Raw genomic sequence first — 23,916 nt, 5'->3', positions numbered from 1 at the left:
AAAAGAAGATGCTAAGAGAAATTGTGACTAGCAGTCGGTACCCTCGTCCTGGAAGATACCGATACCTGTCAAAGTATCGGGTCTAGCAGACGAGAATGCTGCTTTAAAAAAAGGGTATTGGAGGACGGGAGAGCTGGTGACGACGGGAGTCGCGTTATCGAGGCCTAGAGCAGTATGGTGATTAGAAACAGTACTATAAGAGAGGATCGATACATGGAAATTCGTTTGCTGTATTCGAGATCGTGGCATTGACCATGATATCCCGATCCAATGGCTTTGACTGCTTTTGGCAATCGACGCTTCTCCAAAGACAGAGCGGGAATCACACTTACTTCGCGGGCTTGGACAAGAATCGCAGAAGGTCAGTTGGGCTCATGGAAGGCGAAGACAAGTTCGGCTTAGATCAGCACGAGGTAGCGGAGGGCCACAATCATGAACATCGGCGGGGTTTGTCTGTAGGACAGTCTCACCCAGTAGCCCAATGGGTGCCCGAGATCAGGGATTGATTACTTGGCTAGAGAGAACAAGGAATCTCTCGCTAAAAGATATTGGCGAAAGAGTTTTTTTTTTTGTTTTGGCCTTGGTGACCTAGAGTGGGAGGGGAAGTGGAAAATGTTTGCTGAAGACCAGTTCGGTTGGTAATGAGTGATTTTCTCTGTGGGCCCGCGATAGGGTGGGGCAAACGTATCAAAATCTGTCTGACATCAGGGAAAGAGATTGTGTTAGTTGATGCGTCAATTGCAGGGAATATATTGGAGTCTTGTAATACGTTACATACAAATTGGGCAAGTTTAAAGCTGCAGTCATATGCAGACCGACACAGACGCCTGTCAGAGGGGAAATGGCGGACAAAAAAAGAGCCAAACCGGGCGAGGCCCCGGTTCTCACACGAGCGGTGATTCCAGGCAGAATTAAACTTTGTCCCTGGCGCTATTTATTACCTAATGGAAGGTCAGCTTGACTCAGCATATAGCGGGGACCTCGTCCACGGGTCCTAGGTAGAGCGGGGAGATCTCAAGTACTGTACTCCGTACTATGTACGCCTCTATGCCTAGGGCTGCAAGTATCAATATACCAAGTACACGGTAGGAAGGCTGAGATCAAGTATCCACCGATTCACAAACACGGAGGCAATCCACTACATAAGCAGAATACCTATAGATGGAGTTATTTCCATATGAAACACAACGATGAATGGCTGTGTCATGCAATTAAAAAAAAAACATATCCAGAGGCCTGAATATGTCTACCTAGGTATCCATAATCCCCGAACCAACGCCCGAGATAACGCCATGTCGCATGAACAAATGATTTCATCGCGAGCTCATTTGCAAAAAGCACCCGAGAGATATCATGCAGAAAACCGAGAAAGCCATTCATGCTTCCAAAATGATATGTGCTAATTGCACCTCACCAGCCTCCACGATCCTTGCCGCAATGATATCACCGACCTTGTCAACCAATTTGGAGCGGAGATCGTCTGTGACAGCATGACCATTGGTCAAAAATGGTTGGCTACCACGCAACGAAGCCAACACAGCCACAATTGCATTCAGAACTCGCTCTGCAGCTGGCCGACGGGCAGCATCGTCCAAGCCATCGCTGAGAAGTTTGGTATATTCGTGCAGATTGGGAATGACGAGGACTCGGATTACTTCAGAGCCGCCGACAGATTGCAGTCCAATGATGGCACCATAGTGGGCACCGAATGGCTTTGCAGGATCGAGGAAGGTCTTGAGACAGGAGCGCACGAGTCGAGGCTTGAGCATGTGCGACGAATGGGAGTACTTTTTGGCGATGAGGCTGAGGAGAGAAGCGGCCATATCCCGCAGAGCGAAGGACTCCACGAGATCCGCAGTTCCACCAAGCTGTCGACCGATGAGGCAGGTAAGAATGGATGGTACGAGGGATGCGATCTGGTGCGGTTAGTGTCTAGACATGTTCTTCCAATGTGGGGGGGTCTACTCACGTAGGGGTCCACGTAAAGTGACTGGTTCTGGACGAGCGCCTCGGCCATATGCATCACCTGAGTAAGAACGAAAACATTATGGAGACTGTGCGTAACCTTCTCGGCAATGAATTGGACAAAGTATGGCACCAGCTGGTGCAGACCTGGGTCCTCGCGAAGGCTGGAATACCCAGAGGTGCGGTAATCCTCGCTTGTTTCGTGCAAAAAGGCGCTGCAAACCTTTTCAAAGTAGAGCTGGAGTTCCCTCGAAAGCACATGTTTCACCAGTGGCTTGACAGCCACATCGCCTGCGCCACTAATTGCCGCCAGTGTGGAGTTCGCATTCGGACCCTTCGAGACAAGTTCGAGGTTGCGAGAATCGGCAGCAGTTGGGTTCTGAGGAATGGAGGGCTGCACACCTTCGACAGCCAACCAGTGGGCTAGAGTAGACGTTAGTGAATGGACAGCACATCGAAGTAGGGAAGGGTATTATCCACTTACCAGTGAAGGAGACTTCGCGGGGAACTTTTGGCAGAGGTGCGTTGATCAACTTCTCAAAGTCAACCTCCTCATCTTCGACGTAGAACAGCGGCTGACCAGGTCCTAGAGAGGCTTCGCCGAACTTCAACGGACGGGTGGAGTCGTAGCCATACAATGGCTCCACGTCCAGGTTGCGCAAGGCCAGCGCGATGTCTTGAGTCGTAAGAACCGTGCGCTTACAGTGGCGCATACACTTCAGCGCTTCCTCAAGCACCTGCGCAACTCGATATTCGACATCCCGGGCGAGATTCTCGGTCACATCGTTATTGAGGTTGAGGATACCGACGGATTCGGCGACGTCGCGGATGTTATCGGGGTTCCAGACAGACATGGTGGAAGGGCGTAGTCTGGAATGAAGGCGTGTGAGGGAAAGATCGGGATAAAGTCGGTTTTAGATAGTTATGGCGCTATCGCGAAAAGTGAGGTGAAGCGCGAGGGACGAGGTGGCAGATGAGGTTTAGAAGGCGAGTCGCATTCTGAGGCCACCGCCAGCGGATCCACAGATTAGACAATAACAGCCCCTTTCTATTGAGCCGGTATTATGTTTAAATGATGAATGAAACGCGGCAAATCTCAATGGATAGAAGGAATAAAGTGAACAAGCACCACCTGGAAGATGAAGGCTTGCCGATAAGAGTTGCACTAGTGGTTCTACAGTCACCCGTATAAGCTGCCCTACCACTTGGGTACAGCCTACACGAGATACTTTTGCTTCCTGAAGATGCCTATCAATCTTGACTATGGTCACAAACCGATAATAATAAAATTAGATATGGCTAACAATTAGGTACTAACAATACAGTGCATCTTGAGAGAGCACACCAATAACCTGAAACCAGGTACACAAGAGCGGGGAGTGTTATTCACTGCTCCTCCGGGTATCATAACAGAAAGCACCAGCCAAGTATCAATCTACTGGGCTCCATCCTTCGCAGGTTCTTCCTTCAGAGACTCAGCCTTGGGAACATCTGCTTTGGCGGGCTCCTTAGCAGTCTCCTCCTGAGCTGCCTCCACCTTGGGAGTTTCTTCCTTCGATGGCGCCTCCTCCTGGGGTTCCTTCACAGCCTCCGTCTTAGGGGCTTCTTCCTTCGCAACCGCCGCCTCCTTGGTGGGTTTATCAACAGTAGGCTGCTCGGGAGACTTGCCCTTGTCCTTGGTCTCCTGTTCCTTGTCTTCGGCCAGTGGGATGAACCTAGCATTCTCCTTCAGCTCCGGTCCCTTACCACCATAGACTTTAGGGATTTGTTCGGCAATCGAAGCAGAGAACTCCCGAGCCAGGTTGGCGCCGTTCGTGATCGGGTGGAATTTGCGTGTGGTGTTCCGGCTCAGGATAAACTTCATGGCGGTGAACATCCAGCCCATGATAGCGGGAACGTTGACGAAGAACTTCTCACTCAGGAGCTCTGGGTATGCCGTAGCGAACACTTCGATGACCTTCTTTGTTGCGGCACGGACAGATGGATCCATACGGAAGAACTTGACATTCAGGTAATCATGCACTTGGATCATCTGGTAGGGATCCTCGCCATCGTACTCGATGACCTCGGTGGCATCCTTCATCTTTAGGTCCTGCACAGCGAGCTCCATGAGAGCGGCGCGCCATTGAACGAATCTGCGACCAGTTAGCATTGATTTCAATTGTAAATAATATTTCATGCTGGGTACTCACTCATCAGTATCAGCGAATGTCTTACTGATATCCCTCACGGCTCCGTAGATGTTCCAAGTAAACACCAAGGGCCGTCCGTTCTCCTCATAGGTGGTCAGGTATCCCAAGCCTCCAAATTTGGCGGCGCTGTATTTCGCGGACTCTGCTAGTGCTAGCGGGTTCACGTCCTTGCGCCACTGGAGTGCCTTGCTGAGCTGGGTCTCGGCGGCTTTGGCATTGCCTTCGTTTGCGCGCAGGAACTTAATCAACACGTTGACGGTGGGAATATCGTCGCTGTCCTTGAGGGGCACTCCCCACATCTCAGTGTGACCAATGTTTCCGAGGATGGTTGGTAGGCGGTTGAACAACTCGTCCAACGCCGGGTTCTTGCTCAGGTAGGCTGGCTTCTCAACCTTGGGTTCTTCGGGCTTTGCCGCTTCGGGCTCTGTAATGGCAGTGGTGGCGACAGTAGCCTCATTTGAGGCTACGTCCTCATTGACTGGGTCACTGGCAGGTTCATCTTTGGCTGCAGTCTGTTCGGTGTTTTCGGCGGCAGTCACGGGAGTTTCCACGGGCTTATCCACTACTTCGACGGTTTCTTTGGGCTTCTCAGGAACAACGGGCGCAACGGGCGCAACAGGTGCATTCTGATCAGCAGTGTCCGGCATGATTGATAGGATCAAAAGTGAGGGTGTGTTGAGGTCAGAGGAAATAGGGGGTTTTAAATTCACAGGGGGTGCAGTTGCCTTGTCAATAATCGGACCACTTATCAACACCCCCACCTGTCAGCCCTGGAGCTATATTTCCTTGTTTCATGATATATCACATCCACCTAGAATCTATTTTTATTTTATTTTTTCTAAGGGGTTTTTCTATGTTTTTGTTCTATGATATTTTTTAAGCTAGAGCGTGTGAATATCAATGTTGTACTTGGTTTGGGAAGCAAGCGGTACATATGTGAGCTACATGTATAACCTGGAATTTTCCATATAGAAGATTTCAACGTTCCTAGCCCATCATTATGCACACCTCACATAGTTTTCAATAGCTTCAATAACTTCAAAAACTTCAAAAATCGTCATAACTACTATGTCTTTGAATCAAGTACGGAGTAGACATATCACATATGCGAAGTATTACTCCCTACTACACTCTACACTAGGCCCACACCTGTTATACTACGTGGGTTTCTACCCAACTTCGTAGCATACCTCTCGGATCTGTATTCAAGACGACGGAGAAGAATAGCTTATAGTTGTTGGGTACTTTAGTACTGTAAGTTCCAGCTCAAATTATTTTAGGATCTACTATAAATGATTACGTAGATTTCAAAATAGTATTATCTGCACAATACATTCAATCGGTATGGGATACTTTGAGTTGACAGCTATCCAGCAAGCTCTAAGGCTTTATTGGAAAAATATCGACATGTATGGAAGCTATTATCAAATCCTGTCGCAAAAGAGTGATCATTGCAATTGTTCCAAAGTTTTATCCTATTTTCATGACAATGAACATTTGAAGTTCGATATAAGATTACCCCTTTCAATCCCATAAGGGCATTATCAACACTATAGGGGATTAAAATTGGAGACACGATGAAGTGCAATAATATACTTGTACAGCTCATGTGAGCAAAAATATAACCAGGTCTCTCCACCAGATTTAATCATGTACAAGCTCCTCCCAGGAACCGTCCAAGCAACACATTAGGTGCACCATGAATCTTATTATGATCGAGAAACCTAGGAAGTATCTTTGCACCAGCCACCTCTGTGCTTATTTTTGCCAAAGGATCCATCTACATAAAGAGCCTAAGGGGGGCCTTTCAGCATATTTCCAAGCAAAACAGGACTGGAAATCTCGCGCGCTACCATAGCATAAGGCATACTTTCTTTCGCGCATTCGATAACTTTGCTATGGACTTTCTTATAGCTGGTTAGGAATTTTGTACAAGTAATTCTCACTAGGTATCATAGATCATTTTCTCTAGGCTAGATATGCAGTAGCTTAAAATGTTGTCCTTTAAAGTATTTCTTTTCGGATTTTATAGTCTCTAGCATCTTCGATGAAAGAACCCCACATTGCACCATGTATCTGAACGTCTCTATATAGACCCTTCCTAACAAAATGTATTCCTTTGAAATAATATTATATCTGAAGTAAATTCCCATGTAGATCATGATACTGGTAAACCTACGGAGTACTCCGTACACAACGAAGCAAAACTCTAAGCAGTCGGCTTCAGCCAAGCCACCTGTTCGGAAACGAACGCAGGCAGATGTGACCAAAACCTTCAACTTGCATATGCGGAAGAACATTGGCCAAAGAGGTGAAGGGATTGACAAGGTGCAGATACCAGAAATGTATGGAGTACGCCGTAGATCCAATTATTGCGAGTTACATCTGTTGGTATGTTTTCAGCAGCTGTCTGATCCTGTAAATGGGTTATTATGCACATTGAACGTGTTCGCTAAACAAGCTGAATCAATATTATTGGCGTATATTTTGTACTCTCTTGGATATGTAGCAGTTAGATTTCACCAGTCCCGAAGTCGCTATCACACTCTTTCTTTTGAGGAGTGGCTGAACTGAGGTTCAAGGCAGCGTTGACGCTAGCCAGCAAGGAAATGACCACTATATATCATTATACCATTAGAGTGGAAAGCCAGCCAGTGATATAAATAACTTACCGAGTACACACTGCAGCTCAAAATACCCAAATCTTTCAACCATAAACCCAGCCAAGATAGGTCCCACAAGTAGACCAGACATCCAGCTCATATTTGTGATAGCAACAGCTCTAGAATACCCACCATAGGGACCGAATATGCCAGGATGCAAATCCTCCAACTCATCAACGGTTGCTGCAAAAAGAAAAAAACACACACATCAGCATTCCAGCTCCCAACAATAACATCCCAAACTTACCAGTTGCTTCCATCGTCCCAACCCCCATAAGCAAGCACGTAAAACACCCAATCATAGTCGTACAGACCCCATAAATGATCTTCCCTCTAGTTCCCAAAGTAGCCCACGGAAAGCGCTCATCGCCAGCGACACCAAGAAACCAAAGAAAAGGCGCAACAGAGATAAACCCAATGGTAGTAGGAACCCTCGAACCCACCCGATCTTTCAACAACCCAACAAGAGGAGCCAAAATCATCCCAGGTCCCTGTATAGACGCGAACAAAAGCCCGACGGGGAAAACACCCCAACCAAAAGCGGACCGGACATGCATCGCAATCGTCGACTCGAAACTAGCAATAAACAGCGCAAAGACGAAATAGCAAGCAATCCCCGCCGTAAAGCACGGCTGACGGAAAAGGTAGAAGTAGAAGCGCCAACCGCCGATTTCCTCGGTAATAGATGACCGGTCTTCATTGAGAAGCGGTTCTGTTTCAGATGAAGGTATATGTTCTTCGGCTGATATAGATCCATTATGACTGCGACACGCGGCATCGCGCCGTTTCTGCGGTTTTTCGACCATGAGTAGACGCATGATGATATCCACGACGAGGAATAGAGCGGCGCCAGCCCATGCTGTCCAATATCCTCCAATTCCGAAGAGAAATCCAGCAATGACAGGACCGGAACATGTTCCAGCTGCTGTGAGGGTTGAGCTTAAACCTGCTATCTTGCCCATGTGTTCTGAACCGATGTTCTCAGCCATTGTGGCCATGCTGACGATGTATAATGCGTTGCTGACGATGCATTGGAAGAAGCGACCGATGAAGAGCCAGGTTACTAATGGATGAGTTAGTATAATAGGGGGTAGTGCGATTCACAGTATTCAAAACAAAAACTCACGGGATGTAGTGATTGATAGGCATAATACGCTGATCAGGGTCAGTACCAGCAACACTAGAAGTAGAACCTTCTTGGAGCTGGCTCGGTCAGCTATATCCCCTATGAATGGGCTCGAGATGATCGATATCAATGCTCCTTCAACTAAAAATATGGAAGTCAATCGCTGGGTAAGGGATGTGTCTAGTTCTAGGCGGTTCTCGAAGATATGAGGGAGCAGAGGGACCATGAAGGCGAAGAGCATTTCATCTAGAGAAGCGATTTCGGTCATTATATTAAATCCAACTTCTTCAATGTAATAGTTCAATGCACAAACCGGTGAATAATGCCATAGACATGCTGCTGAGAATAAATGTATCTGACGAGCGCCAGCGATATCCCCATGTTCGCCATGGGACCTGTTTTCTAGTATCCAGCAAAGGAAACATATCGAGGGCCTAGTTTATCAATTGAACGGCGGTTCTGGGTCAATCAACAAAACAGAGTAAAAGAAAAAAAAAAGAAAGAAAGGGTTGGGAATGAGGGAAAAATGTAGGCGAAATATATATATGAAAAGTAGCTGGCTTGGAGGTGAGATCGCCTATATTTGCCCCAAGTCAAACAACTAATGAGACACCAGTACTACGTATTCCATAAACTGGCTGCAGATGCAATGCTATGATTGCTTTTCCTCCCTTTCGACCAATGTGAACACCGTGTTTGACGTGCATTGATGCCCAGTGGTTCTAGCGAATACCAACAGAATCCCAATTGTGATCTGGGCCATTCTTAAATTACAAATCCTGGCTGGTATGTAGTATAATAAAGACCATAGGGGTTATCTAGTAACAGGAAACATAATTATTTTTGCCTTTATATCCGTGTAGGACAAGCCCAAGGATTCTCCAATAGCTTATTTAGACAAAAGAAGTTAACTAGGATGTCTTACATGTATAAGGTTCGGTAACGTAAATCATGCATTCATTTCCCATGAACTGAAGAGCCACAAGGGGGGTAGACCTCAGTCTTGAGAGAAGAGATCACCTGCCAAGTGGAAACCCAGACTAGGAAATGAGCAAGCATAAAAATCCCGGTAGACGGGGATGGCACTAGGGGAATATACACAGAGGAAGAGAACATGGAATAAAAAACAGGAAAGACTGGCGCGACGGCAAATCTGAAATCAACTAGGACCGCCGTAGGGGAAAGAACTAGACCCAAAGATACGAAAGCACAGGAAAAGTCCAGAAAATCAGGAAACCTGAATATCTCTATAGTCCGTTGTTGCGGAACCGCTCAGGCATTTGAGGCATAGACGGCGGGGGACCAGGCTCCGACCCGTCGGTATCTTCCATCTCCTCATCTAAATCCTCAGGATGGCTAGATATATAAAGTTAGCTCACAAAATCAAAGTATCAAAACTAGACCAGGATCAACATACGCAAGTAGCTCCTTGATATTCCTCATCTCATAGTGCCTCTTACGCTGCTGCTCGAAATGAGCGTGCTTCGCGCGAGCCTCTTCAGTCGTCAAGAGCGGATCATGTTCAGGTGCCTCGGCGCCATTTACATCCTCCACACCGACGTGAACATGCTTCTCGCTCTTGTGCGAGTCCGTGCTCATGCTACGGTCACGGAAGACACGAGGGTCGTCCATAGAGATGTCCTGCATGTTTTCCTCGGGTTCACCGAGCTCCAGGTCAGGAATTTCATCCTCTGAAACGCCCTTCCGGTGCTGGGTGGGTTTGGTTGACTTGTCCAACTCATCAACGACAATGCCCTGCGCATCGATTAAGCTTTCCTGTGCCTCGTCGAGCCGCATCTGCTCCTCATCTTCGCTGGGGTCGTAGTGGGGCGCGTAAGGAGTCTTGGGTTCGTCGATCTTCATCTTCGCCGTCTTCTCCTGCTCGGTCAGGTACAGGTTTGCTTCGTCCCACTTTAGACGGGGCTCGTTTTCGTCATAGGCGCTGGCTGACGACTGTCGGCGCGAGTTGGAGCCGTGGGTAGTGGATGAGGATCGCCGGCGGCCTGCGTTCTGCAGGGTGTTCTGGATGGTGAGTTCCTTGGTCTCCTCGGGCTCGGAGATGATTGGAACGGAGGGTGGGGAGATGGGTGCCGTCGGAGCGGCGCCTTGGAAAGAGTTGGAGTTCTTGAGGATACCTGTTTAGTTGGTGCAAGAATGTACTTGGTCAGATCCCATCGTTGCTTTTGATCACCGTTTAGTGTTGACCTAGTTTGGACTCACCTCTTGGCCGATGGTGCACATCATCGGAGCTGTGCGCCTTGGCCGGCATGTGTGGTGCGGTAGTCATGGTGGGATGGTAGTTGGGAAAGACCGAGTGTCGCCCGATTTGCAAGTGGACGATGTAATAAGAAGTCTGGTTTCCAAGGGCGGGGAAATCAGGGAAATCAAGAGGGTGTGGCCTGTTTTATTTTGATTATAATCACAGACCTAAAAAGGTTTTGCTCAGCTGCAATCCGAGAAAAATAAAAGAGGCTGAGCACCGGCTGATGTGGTTGATACGGGGGGGGAACGGATAAATCCAAACCTGACTCAGATGGATAAGAGTCAGCTCACCTTGAAATAGTCACGAGTTGAAGCAAAGAAAAAGAATATGTATAAGGTCAAGTGGTGGGGTGCAAATCCACTCGATGACGTCGGCCCGATCATCTACCCGACGTGAAATCCAGCTTAGCTAACGGTTTATCAGATTGACAAGAGGTTGGACGTCATATTATAAGACTGTCCAGGTGTAACCTCCTACTTGATGCTATATGCGAGCTTTAGGAACAACTTATACGGGCGTAACGCTTGTGCCCTGGTCTTCAAAAGAGACAATATATATAATTCTAGTATGGAGGGATACAGACACTACTTGTATGGATATGCAAGGAAATATAAAATTAAACTAAGATCAAGACAGCAAAGCGCCGAGTCTTTCAATATATTCAAGAACGCCAGTCATGTTCCAGAGCCAAGCCCAGACAGAAACCCGAGGCAAGAGTCCCAAAGTCCACGAATGCCTTAAAAAAACACCCAACTAGATCGCCCAAACGGGGGTATATGGATATATATGCAAGGACGTAATAATCACGATGTAGAAGACAAGAAAAGAAAAAGGTGAAAGTGAAAGTGAGAAAGAAAAAGGAAAAAGATCGAGCCAGCGAAGAAAAGAAGAATAAAAGAAAAACAACACACAGCAAGACCAGAAAAGTCTCTCTCTCAAGCGATGGAATCAAACTCCTCACGCTCACGAAGTCTATTCCGAGCAAGAGTATCACCACCACTGGCCGACAACTGCATCCAGTGCAGCGCCAGACACATACTCTGCGGGTCCGATTTAGAGTCCTTGTCTCGTCGATACATCATCTCCGCCTTGAAGGTATCCCGCGGGAGGGTCAGAGGGAGTGTCACGCGCGGGAGAAGCTCCGGGTGAGTCAGATAAAGGATTGCAAGTTCGCGCTGTGCGACTGGGTTACCCTCTTTAGCAGTGATGATCCACATTCCCGCTGCATCTTGGATAGCATGGCCGGGGCGGGATTGGAAGTCCGAGGCGAAGGGGGGATGACGACGGGAGAGCTCCTGGAAGACGATTCGGTCGGCAATCTCGACCATGCTGTGGCAGATCTCTTCTTTGAGGCTTAGTGCGGCCAGACCGAATTGGAGGAATGCTGTCCCGCGGTCCGTCTTGTTTAGCTGATCCCCTGGGACGAACGCTGAGATAAACTGCAAGTCCCTAAAAAGGGTCTTCGGCTTCACTTCTAGGATCAGATCGCGCAAGGTTGCTACAATTTGTGCTTCTGAAGGAGTGGAGTAGTCAGACCGTCGGGAGCCATATGTGACTGACTCGGGAGGAGAAGAAGAAGACGGTAGGACTGGGTCCATCTGTGGTAGGTTGTTGGGCCGAACCTCAGAGAAACTGTGGCGACTGGCCCGATGGAGTTGAGGACTGCTCCGCATCCTGTCACCTTCTCCCGGAGAAGAACTGAGAGTAGTAGGGGAATTGGCATCTTGTGGCGAAATGAGCGATGCAACCACCAACGAGCGCAAGTCCCGCAACGCGTTGAGCTTTACGAAGGGATTTCCATGACGCGAGAACACTTCTATCAGCCGGTGGAAGACTGCTTTGTATGAAAAGACCGACTGCCCGTCCGATTCCAAAAATGCTTGCGGTAGCTGCGACGAGTCCTCAACAAGAGGAGCTTTGTATTGAGATCCACGTAGGTTGTCCAAAGACCTGCTCCGGCGACCTTTCAATGAACCACGCTGCTGACCAAGATGCTTGGAGCGCTCTTCATAATCGACGTAGAACTTCTGAACAGCAGCCCGTCGGCGCATTTCCACCTGAATGCGTTTCTGGTCCAGCGCATTGGCAAACCAGGCATCGGTTTCACTACCACAACTCCATACCGGAGAGCCTAGATCACTCAAAAGCAGACTAGTCAGTGTCTGTCTCAAGCTATCCATGAACACCGCCTTCCCGTGTGTCTTGCGTTCAGCACGGCGGGGCTGACGGGTTGCAGTCTCACTGAACATAGATGGTGGTCGCGAGTACACGCTCGACGCACTTGCGGCATACATAGGGTGCCGCTGGGGCGCAGACCAGAATGTACTGTAGGTGTCACCGGTAGATGTCGAAGCCGCACGGCCAGGTGAGCCTCCGATAGAGGACATGTCAATGGAAGGCAAGTCACGCTGGGGCCTCCATTTATCAGAGATTATGCTTTGGATAGAGGGCTTGCGACCCAATGATGGGGTATCTTGAGAAAGACGAGACATAGGATCAGGCATAGGCATATTGGCACCATAGCAGTGGGACGCGGAATTTGTGTCCTCGCTTGTGGTCGTCGAGGGTCGAGGAGTACTAGGCATGGACATTCCAGGGAATGTGCGAGAGCCATAACCCTCAAACTTTGAGCGCTCTGTCTGGAAAAGTTCACTTGCCCATAACACCGGCGTCTCGCTCATCGTTTCACCCACCAGTTTATTGATGCTCATCCGGACCTCGTAACAGAATCGATGAATTCTTTCTTCTCCCTTGCAGAAATTGTCGATTCCGTTGTGCGACAGCCATTTCTGAGTCAGCTCGACTTGCTCGTCAGACAGCTTGTTCGGTCCACCTTGGCTACTGGGTGCCTTCATCATGTTCATAACTTGCACTTCGGGTTTCTGGAACAATGAGCCACCCAAAGACCTTGCCCCGTAACGAGAACGCTGTTCCTCGGGGAGCTGGTTGAAGAGTCGGGCTGAGTAGATCATCGTTTTCAAAGCCATAGCCACGTGCTTAGCCTCCTCATATCTGATAGAGTTCTTGACGTCGTTCATGTACCACATCTTGTCTCGGATCTTGCAAAATGTGGCCGTCATGTCTTTGACTTGAGTTTGGAGTCGGCGGAGACTGTGATCGAGAGACACGAAGTCACCCTCGCACCGCTCAATGACACCTCGTGATTGAATCAGTGAACAGGTGTAATTCTCATGCATCGGGCCCAGGATCCACGAATCGTCCGTGGTTCTCGATGAGCTAGGCGCTCCTCGTTGCCCGAGCTGCTGTGAAGCATTCCACCAGTAGTGTGCGCCAACAAAATCAGACTCATGATGGCAGCAGAACATGGCTTCGTTGAACCGCTGCTTCAAGGACATAGCAGCTGGCTGCGTAGTATTCTGTGAAAGGAACCCATAACCACCCGCGTCTTGAATGCGGTTCTCTTTGACAAGTCGAATGATCGCTGTCTGTAATGCTTCATGATTTTCCTCCAGTCCTAACGTCGTGGAGTGTGCGTCATCTTCACTTTCAATTATCGGGCCTTTGGACGTTTCATATCTACTATCAGAGAGGAGGCTCCAAGTTAAGCCATGGCCATCGGCTGCAACAGAGAAGATGGTCCAATGCTCGTCCGAGGGGTGCTCTAAGCTCAACCGCTCATTAGGATGATCTAAATCGGTTAGCTCGAATCGAATGCGAGCGGCCTTTTCAGACAGGCTATTTTCCGGTGCTAGGATAGACTGAGTTTCCACTGAGAATATGGAACCATTATGTGATGTAGGTTTTGAACTTGTGTCGTGCTTGAAACGAGCGAATGCAGAATCCACCAGTGAGTCTGGTCGAAGGTTGATGGATGGTGGTGGACTAGATGGCCAATAATGAACACCTGCAGAGGCTGGTGAGGAATGCAAAGGAGATGGAGTTTGTTGGAAAAGAGTGTCTAGGAGGGTGAGAACATCCAAAGCAGACATCATCAGGAAAGTTGAAGTGGACTTTCGTCGATGAGGAAGTGGGGCCTGTAACGAGGGAATAGAAGGGTCAATCGATGCCTCCGGCGGCATCGTGTTATCGAACCGAGAGAGCATATTTTCAACACGGCCCTTGATTATCGGACGAGGGATTGAGAAATGATGCCTTGAAGATATCAGCAACGTGTCGAAACCTGCAGAGAGTTTAAGCCAGGACAACGTACATTGAACGCAAAACAGCAAATACTTGAGCGTAGGCACGGTGCCCAACCTGGTTTAACAATTTCTCGCGGGCATCCTTTCTGATGTGGAAGTCTAAGAGAAGACCGTGGGTCTATTATAGCAAAAGCAGATTATAGTCAGCTTTGCGAGTTCACCAAGGGCTAGAGGCTCATATACCTCAGGATACGTCAATGCGCGATAGAGGAACTTTGGAAAGAACCACTGGAGGAATAAAAACTCCAAGAAGCGACTGCGGGCCTCGGGATTATCCAGCTTGCGCAAAACGGCCTTTGCGAACTGTAGCACGGCATGAGGAAAACCGCCGTCTGGGTCATCAAGTACACGGAATAAGTCATCCACGGCAGAAGCAAAGAATTCCTCTGCAACATCCGTTCGCATGGGGTCCAGGGAATCCATGGCAAAATCCTGTCCGGGTGGTGTGGCTATAGGCTCTAGGAGAAAAGCACCAGTTTGTAAAATGTCCATTAGGTAGAGTTCAAATTTGGAACGGGCTTTCCAAGTGCTGCCGGTAGTCCAAGAAGAAAGGATCTGGCCGATTAGAGGATAGTATCTACTTCCGTTGGAGATTAGTTGAGCGCAGACGGATGACCACACTTCCATGCGCAAGCGGGATTCCGGCGTCTCTGGGTCCAAAGGAGCGGCAAAAACGTTAAAAAGAAGTATAGATAGTGGGTCAGTCCTCTCAAAGGCATATGCGTGGTCCTTGAAAGCCGCGGACTGAGACTGGCTCCTGTTTAAGAAAGACTGGACCCGAGCCCGGGATGTAGAAGGGAACGCGGGATCATTGGTATCCAAAGCAGTGGCAGGAGAAGTAAACGCAGCCAATTGGGCCGAAGACAAGCTTTGTAGTCGGTCGACCAAAAACTGGGGATCAGAACGGACCAGCCGCAAAATCTCCAAAAAGTCCGTCCGGGACTGAGGGCTCAGCTGATGAAGGAAATCCGGGAAACGGCCAATGTCAGTTCCCAAGGATGGCTCCCCGTCCACGGAGTCTGTCTGGCCATCGTTGGAAGCAGGCGAAGCGCATGATTCCTGGAGGTCTTGGAGTGTATGGTAAAGTGCAACGAAACTGGCCTTGTCATCATGGCGGAGAGCTTCGACAAGACCTCGCTGTGCAGTCAGCCCGACACGAACCATACGCGCAGAAACGCCAATGGACACCTTGGTGGCGCGCAGGCGCTTCTCCAATCGCTTCCTTTGGACCTGCTTGCGCTGGTTCTGGTGATAACAAGTGGCAAAATCCTCGAATGATATTTGGGGGACATCTTCCACTGGTACAGGTATAAAAGCGGAAGCCGTCGCGGGCCCGGGATTGTGTCCATTGGAAGGAGCGGCTTCTACCTTGGGACTGGCACGGGCCGAGCCACCCAACTCACCTGGCCCCACGTTCAACGGAGATTCAAGTGCGGACATGGCTGGCGAACTCGGAGGTGAAGGAGGTAAAGGCACAGATGCAGGATCTTGCGCCCGATGCGACAAGTCACATGGTGTATTAAGCTTGGGGAAATCAGGTACTTGCTCGGCTGAAGCTGGTTAGATTGGGCGGCAATCATAATAAGGGGGTATAACGATAGGAGCACCCCTCTTCCCACCTCCCAACCCCATATCAGGGAGAAAAGCGCAAAAAATAAATATAATGACGTACTGGTTGTAGAATGCAAAGAGGGATAATGATCCTCTTGATGTTCTACCATCTTGCCATTAATAGACAGTCGCAAACCCCCCCTAGCCGACGAATTCCTATCGCATTCTGAAACGAAACCCAGGTTCTCAGAGTGGCGATGCACTCGATCGGATGAACTGTTGGCTTCCAGGATGAATGTGTGGGAAGAAAAGGCGGGGGGAAAAGAGAGAGGGTAAAAAAATAAAATCACAACAAGGAGGGGAGATGGGGGTTTAAAATCAAAGTAAAAATAACTAATGAAACCCGGAGTATAAAACACAAGAGGGATTATAATAGAGAGAGAGAGAGAGAGAGAGAGAGCAAAAAGGAAACCTCGAAACGGACAGTTGCAGACTACAAAAGTGCTAAAAGCCAAGTAGAAGAGACTTGGAAGAAATACGCTAACAGAGTAAAAGGATCAGGTACCGAGTACAACGAGACGATGCGTTGGCAGTGCAGGAATGAGGTGTCCATGCGCCCCTCATGCGCCCCTCAGATTTTATAGACGTGTACATCTCTCTTCTCTTACGTGTTCGACCCTATTTTACACATATGTACAACATAAAAGTATAGAATCCGATGGCCTATTAAATCGCCACTGGGGTCTAAGATCTGAGGAAATACGATTAACATGTCATAAGAGTGGCAACTTGCTCACATGCAAGGATGTTGTCCTGGCTTATATACATTGTACTACGACACAACCGGCATTTATTTCATGCAGCTAACCCGGGATACCCCGACTCTTAAAAGCAAATAAAAAAGCAAATGTTTGATCACGATGGGGGTGAATCGTTCATAATGGCATTACAAATGCTTAGTTAGGTACACCCAAACTCCGTTCATAGGTACTCGTGAAGGGGAAACCCATCATACTATCACCGACAAACCCATTTCTTATCAACTTCTTTTTGTCCGACACGAGCAGCTACCTGGTCAAGGGTGGCTTTAAGTGTATCCTTGGACACCTTGGGGAATCTAGATACATCTGGATTAGCATATACTCCAACAAAACAAACAAACGAATATCGTGGGAACCAACCGTTTCTTCAAGATCTCGACCAACCCAATCTTACTAAGATCACTGCCTTCAACTGCTTCTTTGAATTCAGCAAGTTGGTCTGGTGGGAATGGCCGTTTTGCTTTCGATGTGGGAGGTAAAGCATTGCTCGCCGCCACTGCTCTAGGGACTGTAGGAACAAGGAAGCCGTCTATGGCTGTCGCGGGTCGCGCCTTCGCAGGTACTGGATCCACAGGCTTGGGTTTCTCCCAGTATGCAGTCGAGAAGGGGTCGATGGGGAACTTGACCGCATCAGATATAGTCTGCATCCGGTAGACCTCCATTTCAGGCTCGACTCCATTGGTAGCCCACTTAATTCCAGTAGAGACAGGCTCTAAATCACCAACAATGAGACGACGTTTGCCTTCGGCAAGAGCATCATCCTCGTCATCCAGGAAACCCTCGAGATCATCTTCGCCCTCATCACTGCCTTCATCTTCTTCTTCAGAGTCCAGCTCTTCACCTTCTTCGGGTTCCTCCCATTCCGCCTCGGAGTCATAATCATAATCGGTATCCGGTAGCCCTCGGTGATAGGGATTTCGCGCAAGTCTTCTCGAGGATAACTCGGATACGTGTCGGGTATAAGTTCCCTGATAGGGAGGCCGGATGTCCTCGCCAAACTTGAGAGACTTCATCGTAACCTTGCGAAGAAGTTCTTGTGGCCTCGAAGATTGCATTATGCTCTGGTTTTGAGGCTGAGTCGGATCGTCAGATCGTTGTAACTGCAATAGTATGTCCTTGACAGCGCTCATTGGCTGATGCCCACGACGGAAGGGGATTATTTGAAACACTTCCGATGGACGGAACGGATGTGTCTGGGCTGGGGCTTCGTTGCGTAAACTTGTATCAATCGTTTCCCGTACGTGCTTGAGGGCCTCTGAGTCACGTTCAAACCGATGGGGAGGTGCCACGACTGTATGAGATTGCAGAAAGAAAGCAGGAAACTCTCGCTCATACTCTGATTGCACGACACGAGTTTCGCGAGAGGAATCGGCCGTGGCAGATGCCTTCTTAGGCGAAGGGGCAGTGATCACCTGTCCTGATGGAGCGGAAGGTACCGGTGGTTTGGTGAAGAAGGAGTTCAGTTTCATTTGTGACTGAGTCGTTAGTATATGGGAATCTTCCCGTTAGGACGATTGTGGATGACGCTTACGCGGGTCTTCTTCTCCTTCTCCTCGTCCTTTTTGCGCTTCTCTTCTTCCCTGGCAGCCTTTTCGTCTTCCTTTGCCTTCTTCTTTTCATCACGCTGCTTACGCTCTTCTTCACGTTGAGAATCCTTTTTCCGCTTTTCTTCTTCTCTGTGTCGCTTCTCCTCATCGCGCTCGGCATCGCGCTTCTTCTTTTCCTCCGCCTTTAGGCGCCTCTCTTCTTCCCTCTTAGTCTTCTCTTCCTCTTTCTTCAGCTTCTCCTCTTCCTTCTTCGCCCTCTCCTCGGCCTTCTGGCGCTCTTTGGCTTCTTTTTCTTGTTGCTTGGGATCTGTACCAGTAGAGACTACCTTGCGTTTCTTAGAGGCTGGGGTATCAGGCTCAGGATTGGAAGTAGTATTGGTGCCTGGGGACGTTAATCCCCCGGCACCAGCTTCATTTGGTTTACGTGGTGTCCGTCTCATCACGATTTCGACCGAGGGGGGAGGTGGAAGATTACGCTTGATTTCAACAGGCGGGGAAGTGGTGTTGTCAGGTTGTGAGGAGAGAGATGGGTCGCGATTTTCTTCGTTTTCGCCAGCGAACCCGGTTAACGGTCGCTTCGAATTTGGCGAGGGGGGGTTGGCATCATCAATCTCGTGAATCGAGCGTTTTCGAGAACCGGATGAAGGTGATGCGGGAAATGACAGGACCGGCGGCATCGGCGATAGAGAGGTACTGGGTACCATTGACTTAAGGGTGGGTTGAAAGAGCTGGTCAAGAAGTTGAAGTCTTATGAGTGTAGGTGGTGAGGGAAGGGGGAATTGGGACAGGCTGTCGTGTGATAGATCGCGACTTCAGTTCATAGGTGGTTTAGGTCGGGTCGTCCAAGAGAAAGCGCGGCTCAAAAAAAAAACAGACGTCGGTCAAATTAGACAACTGATCTTCAATCACAGGGTATCAACTTCGCTGTTTAATGAACGTACGGAGTAGAGCAGTGACAGTTGGGCCAAGACTGGGACGCGTTAATCGTTTCGCGCTCGCGACCGATAAGCACGTGTGTGATTATGTAACCACTCTACGTGCCCGGGCCCTCGGACTGCCCACCTGGGCAAGTGCCCAAATAGACATTCCAATATCATTTTGTGTGGGGTCTTCAGTGTTTTACAATGTATCGCATCATTTTGGACTCTCAAGATCAATATGGAATGGGTGTGATGCTTTGTACTTTAACGTTTTCAAGTTGCTCAAGTCATTTTGCTTCGATAGTGGTTCAATTACCTTGCACTGCTCTATGCAACGGCAACGAGCCTGCAACAAGAAGCCATATAGTACCACTCCACGGATCTTATCCTAAGAGCGAGACGAATTGAGATAACCTTTGGGGTGAAATTGCTATCTCTAAATTAAGAAAAGCTAGGCCAGATAACCAACGCCAGGATGGCCCTGTATGCAGCCGCAGAAGGACGAAGACAAGCCAGAGCTAATCTATAGAGATCAGCAGTGCCATCGAGGATATACAGCAAAAATAAAATAAAAAGCCCGAAGAAAAACAGAGATGCGGCGCTTTGAATAAAAAGGAGTAAATCAGACAGCAAACGTGCAAAGATATAGACAAAGCAGGAGGACGCATTGGTCTAAACCATCAAGATTTGCCGAATGGGGCCAGGTGTGGAGTTGCAACGAGATAGGTATTATGTGCAATTGACGAGGCGTTAAGAGAAATCATGTAGAAATCATAAAAGATAGAAGGAAGCGGGATATAAGAAGATGAAGGACGAAGAGTTGGCAGACGCTGGGTGAGAACAGGGTCTCAGTCGCTGTCTGAATCGGGATTTGCGACGAATAGTCGCACATTGGTCATGGTAGTAGTTCGCTCGTCCACACTGCCTCGTCGTCGCAGCTCGGCTGCCTTGTTGGCTTTCTCGGCTGCCGCAGTGGCGGCGTTCGGAGCCTGCATATCACCAACAAAGTCGTCTTGCTCTTGCTCGCTGCTGTGTGTTGTTGCGGCATCATCTTTTTGGAGAGATGACAGTCGGCTCTTTTCTTCTTCGTGAATCTCCGCGGGCGTATTTTCAGACACTTCTGGCAGGTCGGTCTTCTCGTTCGGGGGCGTGCTGTTGCTGCCCATCGTTCCCTGTGGCCGCGAGTATCCACTTGGGTAACGGTGGGCACTTCCCAGAGAGCTGCGGCCGCTGCCGGTTCGTCTGTGGATTGCGCCACCATCACTGCTGAGAGTGTCCTCATCCCCATCGCCGATCTCGTTCGCACTCAATCGCACGGGGACTTTGGCGCCCACTAGATTTGAGGGCGAGAACTCAGCGGCTCCCTTAGGACCATGTCGGATCTTGCCACTAGCCAAGGTTCCTGCCCGGCCAGCACCATGAACTTCAAGGTACGCTCTCTTCTTGTCCCGTAGGGCTTGTTCGCGCGATCTGGCGTCTTCAGGCTGTGCCCGGTCACACCAGACGGTGGCCTTTTGCCGCCGCATGAGGGCCACATATCCAAGCTGAGAGTTGGCAGAGCGAGACGAGGCGGTTCGCCGGATGTCAGAAACACCATGCCCCGCATGTACCGTCGGATGGTTGCTGGTGGACGAGGTCGAGGTAGTGGTGCTAGACATGCGTCGAGAGGGTGGGTGAGGAGGAAGAGTCATTTGAGGAATAGGAGGTGGCGGAGGAGCGCCGTGGTAGTGCTGCGAGCCGCTTGAGTAGGGCAACACGTTGGAGGATGTGGTTCGAGTCCGACTGTGGGTGGTCTGGGGGCTCGCTAGATGGGGCGCAAGTTGGGGTCGTGAAGAATCGTAGGATTGATACCCGCCATACCCGTGCTGGGCACCAGAGAGGGGCTTCCGGGCAGGAGGCCCTTGGTGGAGGGGCATTCGAAAGTCAGTCATGTTGGGCGGAAGAGCACACCAGCCTCAAATTTTCAATGTGGGGGGCCGTTGTTCTAGGAGTTCGGTTTTCTCGGGAGTGCGCTGGAGGTTATTTCAGGATGTGGGATGCTGATTCGTGATGATGACTTGAAGGGCTGCGTTTCCGATGCGCGCGGCTGACGGATAGGGAGATAATGCGGCCTCAGCGCCCACTGCAGTATGCAGCCGCCACGATCCCGTTTAGGAGGTTTTAAGCGGAGGGCTGAGAATGGAGGCCTTAAATATGTAGCGACACCAAGGTGTTGTAGTTGTGCAATGGGCTGATCTTCGGGCTGATCCTCGGGGTAGTTTTGAGGCGAGGGTAGGAGGGCACACACGAAATCCTGGAACTCAATCGGTAGGCAATCTCGGTGACTGTAGTGAAAGCAGGAAATTACAAAGAAGCATACAACAGTCCTGCAGTCTGCCAATAAATATCGAATGTGGAGGAATAATCGGGATGGGCAGGTCTTAAGGGAGGCAGGGCAGATCGGGGGGAAACCTTGAGGACTTTGACCGGCGGTTCCTTGGTAGAGTAAAGTGATTGGACGATACGGAACACGGCGGAGGAAGTACTTTCCCACACAATTTGGCGGGTGGAGTACTTGGCTCAGCCACACATGAGGCTGGGTAACTTATTCCGTGCAAAATACGGTATATTACATTTCAAGGTTCAGGATTTTAGATGTTTCAAATTGTTGTCTCTCTCCAGCTCTCATTTTCAAAGTGTCATAAAGTGTCATCATTATTTATTTCATAGGCCTTTTTCTCGTGGATCAATGCTACATTGACATGCCAATACAAATTCGCCTCCCACAGAGCACGTGGATGCTTGAAAGCAACATGGTCATATTCGCGGAATCCTTGGTTACTCATTCTCACTGGGGATAACGGCTCTCCTGCAAATATACTTGGTGTGATGGTACGAGTCGTGGACCACCAGACTCCCCCAGCCGACGTACACCACCACCTAACAGGGGCTGCAGCCGTCAACCGGCTCCACCATCCAGCCGCCCGTAACCCCAATAAGACACCCGGGTACGCTGCCAACAATGGCAGTCCACAGTGCCCATGGTCTTCTCTAACGTTCTAGGGCCTAAAGTCAGGTAGTTTGTTGTTCCCGTTACAAGTGGCTCGTTTCCTAGGACTGTTGGGTTAAGCGAGAATTCGGAGATGGTGGCATAGCGGCCAATGTCCGAGACTCCGAGCAACTTCAAGTTGGTGATAATTTGTTACCACTCCTGTGAGCCACTCCTGCGAGAAGTGCATAATGCTGGTGCAGATTGGCTCGAACTAGATGGCCCATTACAACGTCTGTCTCGTCGGATTCACTAACTGATATGGAGATGCACCTGGCTCAGACGAGGAAATCCTTGCCGGCGTTCTAGAACTTCTAGTATCTTCGACTAGACCTGGCCCTTTTTTGGTTCTTCGTTGGAGGGAATATCGATGTTCGAGAGCTCGTTGATAGGCAGAACGATCATATGAGTGGGGACTGCCGCGTGTGCTATGTTGCTCAAATGCTTACTTGTACTTTTAATTGCATATAAGCTACATATCCTCGGAAGATAAGGGCAACATCCCTTATTATGAGCTGGGCGAGCTTCTATATCCATGTTCCCAAGCTCCCTAGGTTCAGACATGCATGAGCCATATAATAAACCAGGACCGATGACAGCGAGCTGATCATTGGAGTTCATTGCACAATGCGGGGTATACCACCCTGCGAGGGAACGTTGGAAGAGGAAGAGAACTTTTATCATGCACATGGAATTTGCCTTCAAAATAGCCGGGGGTAATATTCCCATTGGGGATACTCGTCAGCCAATGGCTCTGATTCTCCTCGGACATTATTGATGCATAATTGGACTAACCCTTGAAACCGCATAACCTTGGAAGGTGACGCTCCAACCCCTTCGGTTAAAAACGGTGAAAATGCCCCTTGAAAGTGCTACGTCAATACATAGTCCAACGAAACAACCAAGGTCATAGTTCAATACGCTAAAATTTCAATTGCGCGACAAAAACAACGGAGACAGCTGCGCCACACAAGTGGGTTGTATTCGCTCATTGGTGGAGCTCGCAAGCTGCAATAGGAAAAAGAATATAGTCGTGACGTCAAGATGTTTCATCGTATCCGCGTTTTGACGAAGAGACAAAGCAAAAGTGCCTGTGCCTGATGAGACATTGACATTCAGAATGAGGCACAAGCGCCGAAGACGGAAACCATTGTGATGATGGGGAAAAATAAACAAGTTGTGACATACGACACTAGTATGAGCTATGTATGAACTACTTTGTAGACAGAAAATCTATATCTGCATGTCACCAGTTGTAGTCCGAGACTAGTGGTATTAGCGGATGTGTCCAGCACATATCTTTTGCTTTCCAAGGTTTTTATTTGCAGATACATAATATGGCCCCATAATCTCACTCGGCGAAGTCCTAGCATCCTTATATGTGTCTCAGCGCCACTATCCCCAAGCATAGGGTCCCGGCGGCTCCACCCAGACTAGTCTACTTTGGTCTGGGGTATAAGATCATACAATTAGGCGTGCTCGCTAAACCATGACGCATTCATGTCTAATGTGTTGTAGAGAGTAAAAACACTGATAGGAATATATATGGAAAATATTACTAGAAACAGACAATTGAATTGGCATATATCATTAGCATACCTCAATTCTATCGCAAAAATAATGTATGCAGAGAAAATAGGAACCAGGTCCAAAGCGATGTGCGAAAAACAAGGGTGT

General features: G+C 49.0%; 9 protein-coding genes across 9 annotated transcripts; all 9 read right to left on the bottom strand.

Annotated features, from left to right (window-relative positions):
* Nucleotides 1-27: 27 nt before the first annotated feature.
* N7455_010858 (uncharacterized protein) lies at nt 28-520 on the bottom strand (the record flags this gene model as incomplete). Its single annotated transcript, XM_065606534.1, has 2 exons — nt 333-520; nt 28-193 (listed from the first exon to the last, which is right to left on the bottom strand). Exons 1-2 carry the CDS (start codon nt 374-376, stop codon nt 28-30), a joined length of 210 nt encoding a protein of 69 aa, XP_065460497.1. The 5' UTR covers nt 377-520.
* Nucleotides 521-1,376: 856 nt separating this feature from the next.
* Nucleotides 1,377-2,819, bottom strand: N7455_010857 (TATA-binding protein-associated factor TAF6; the record flags this gene model as incomplete). The annotated part of the gene is made up of 3 exons (XM_040952990.2): nt 1,377-1,916; nt 1,970-2,388; nt 2,450-2,819. 3 exons carry the CDS (start codon nt 2,817-2,819, stop codon nt 1,377-1,379), a joined length of 1,329 nt encoding a protein of 442 aa, XP_040816658.2.
* Nucleotides 2,820-2,945: 126 nt separating this feature from the next.
* N7455_010856 (uncharacterized protein) lies at nt 2,946-3,373 on the bottom strand (the record flags this gene model as incomplete). The annotated part of the gene is made up of 2 exons (XM_065606533.1): nt 2,946-3,097; nt 3,280-3,373. 2 exons carry the CDS (start codon nt 3,371-3,373, stop codon nt 2,946-2,948), a joined length of 246 nt encoding a protein of 81 aa, XP_065460496.1.
* A 27-nt stretch (nt 3,374-3,400) lies between these two features.
* On the bottom strand, nt 3,401-4,804 carry sfh5 (CRAL/TRIO domain protein; the record flags this gene model as incomplete). The annotated part of the gene is made up of 2 exons (XM_040952883.2): nt 3,401-4,100; nt 4,158-4,804. 2 exons carry the CDS (start codon nt 4,802-4,804, stop codon nt 3,401-3,403), a joined length of 1,347 nt encoding a protein of 448 aa, XP_040816599.2.
* A 1,833-nt stretch (nt 4,805-6,637) lies between these two features.
* Nucleotides 6,638-8,449, bottom strand: N7455_010854 (uncharacterized protein). Its single transcript, XM_040953023.2, has 5 exons — nt 8,260-8,449; nt 7,947-8,192; nt 7,068-7,883; nt 6,830-7,003; nt 6,638-6,773 (listed from the first exon to the last, which is right to left on the bottom strand). Exons 1-5 carry the CDS (start codon nt 8,369-8,371, stop codon nt 6,670-6,672), a joined length of 1,452 nt encoding a protein of 483 aa, XP_040816602.2. The 5' UTR covers nt 8,372-8,449; the 3' UTR covers nt 6,638-6,669.
* Nucleotides 8,450-8,932: 483 nt separating this feature from the next.
* N7455_010853 (PP1-complex regulatory subunit GLC8) lies at nt 8,933-10,335 on the bottom strand. The gene is made up of 3 exons (XM_040952923.2): nt 10,167-10,335; nt 9,364-10,081; nt 8,933-9,302 (listed from the first exon to the last, which is right to left on the bottom strand). The coding sequence occupies exons 1-3, from the start codon at nt 10,231-10,233 to the stop codon at nt 9,194-9,196; spliced, it is 894 nt and encodes a 297-aa protein (XP_040816672.1). The 5' UTR covers nt 10,234-10,335; the 3' UTR covers nt 8,933-9,193.
* Nucleotides 10,336-11,144: 809 nt separating this feature from the next.
* Nucleotides 11,145-16,093, bottom strand: N7455_010852 (uncharacterized protein; the record flags this gene model as incomplete). Its single annotated transcript, XM_040953048.2, has 4 exons — nt 11,145-14,322; nt 14,381-14,490; nt 14,556-15,922; nt 16,045-16,093. The coding sequence occupies 4 exons, from the start codon at nt 16,091-16,093 to the stop codon at nt 11,145-11,147; spliced, it is 4,704 nt and encodes a 1,567-aa protein (XP_040816444.2).
* An 847-nt stretch (nt 16,094-16,940) lies between these two features.
* N7455_010851 (putative chromatin assembly factor 1 subunit A) lies at nt 16,941-18,995 on the bottom strand (the record flags this gene model as incomplete). Its single annotated transcript, XM_040952953.2, has 3 exons — nt 16,941-17,040; nt 17,105-18,219; nt 18,276-18,995. The coding sequence occupies 3 exons, from the start codon at nt 18,993-18,995 to the stop codon at nt 16,941-16,943; spliced, it is 1,935 nt and encodes a 644-aa protein (XP_040816526.2).
* A 1,064-nt stretch (nt 18,996-20,059) lies between these two features.
* Nucleotides 20,060-21,142, bottom strand: N7455_010850 (uncharacterized protein; the record flags this gene model as incomplete). Its single annotated transcript, XM_040953074.2, has 1 exon — nt 20,060-21,142. One exon carries the CDS (start codon nt 21,140-21,142, stop codon nt 20,060-20,062), a length of 1,083 nt encoding a protein of 360 aa, XP_040816381.2.
* Between the last annotated feature and the right edge of the window lie 2,774 nt (nt 21,143-23,916).

This window comes from Penicillium solitum (assembly GCF_028829755.1).
Source record: "Penicillium solitum strain IBT 25940 chromosome Unknown utg000008l_segment0_segment0, whole genome shotgun sequence".
Taxonomy (NCBI): domain Eukaryota; kingdom Fungi; phylum Ascomycota; class Eurotiomycetes; order Eurotiales; family Aspergillaceae; genus Penicillium; species Penicillium solitum.
The sequence above is the reverse complement of the archived record's forward strand: the minus strand, read 5'-3'. Positions and strand labels throughout refer to the sequence as shown.

Excerpts from the sequence above, each read along its gene's own strand:
- N7455_010853 (XM_040952923.2), bottom strand. The coding sequence starts at position 10,233 with ATGACTACCGCACCACACATGCCGGCCAAGGCGCACAGCTCCGATGAT. Across the intron at positions 10,082-10,166 it reads TGTGCACCATCGGCCAAGAG|GTATCCTCAAGAACTCCAAC; the intron begins GTGAGTCCAAAC and ends CCAACTAAACAG. Across the intron at positions 9,303-9,363 it reads AATATCAAGGAGCTACTTGC|CCATCCTGAGGATTTAGATG; the intron begins GTATGTTGATCC and ends TTATATATCTAG.
- N7455_010854 (XM_040953023.2), bottom strand. The coding sequence starts at position 8,371 with ATGTTTCCTTTGCTGGATACTAGAAAACAGGTCCCATGGCGAACATGG. Across the intron at positions 7,884-7,946 it reads CCTATCAATCACTACATCCC|TAACCTGGCTCTTCATCGGT; the intron begins GTGAGTTTTTGT and ends CTCATCCATTAG. Across the intron at positions 6,774-6,829 it reads TGAGCTGCAGTGTGTACTCG|TGGTCATTTCCTTGCTGGCT; the intron begins GTAAGTTATTTA and ends AATGATATATAG.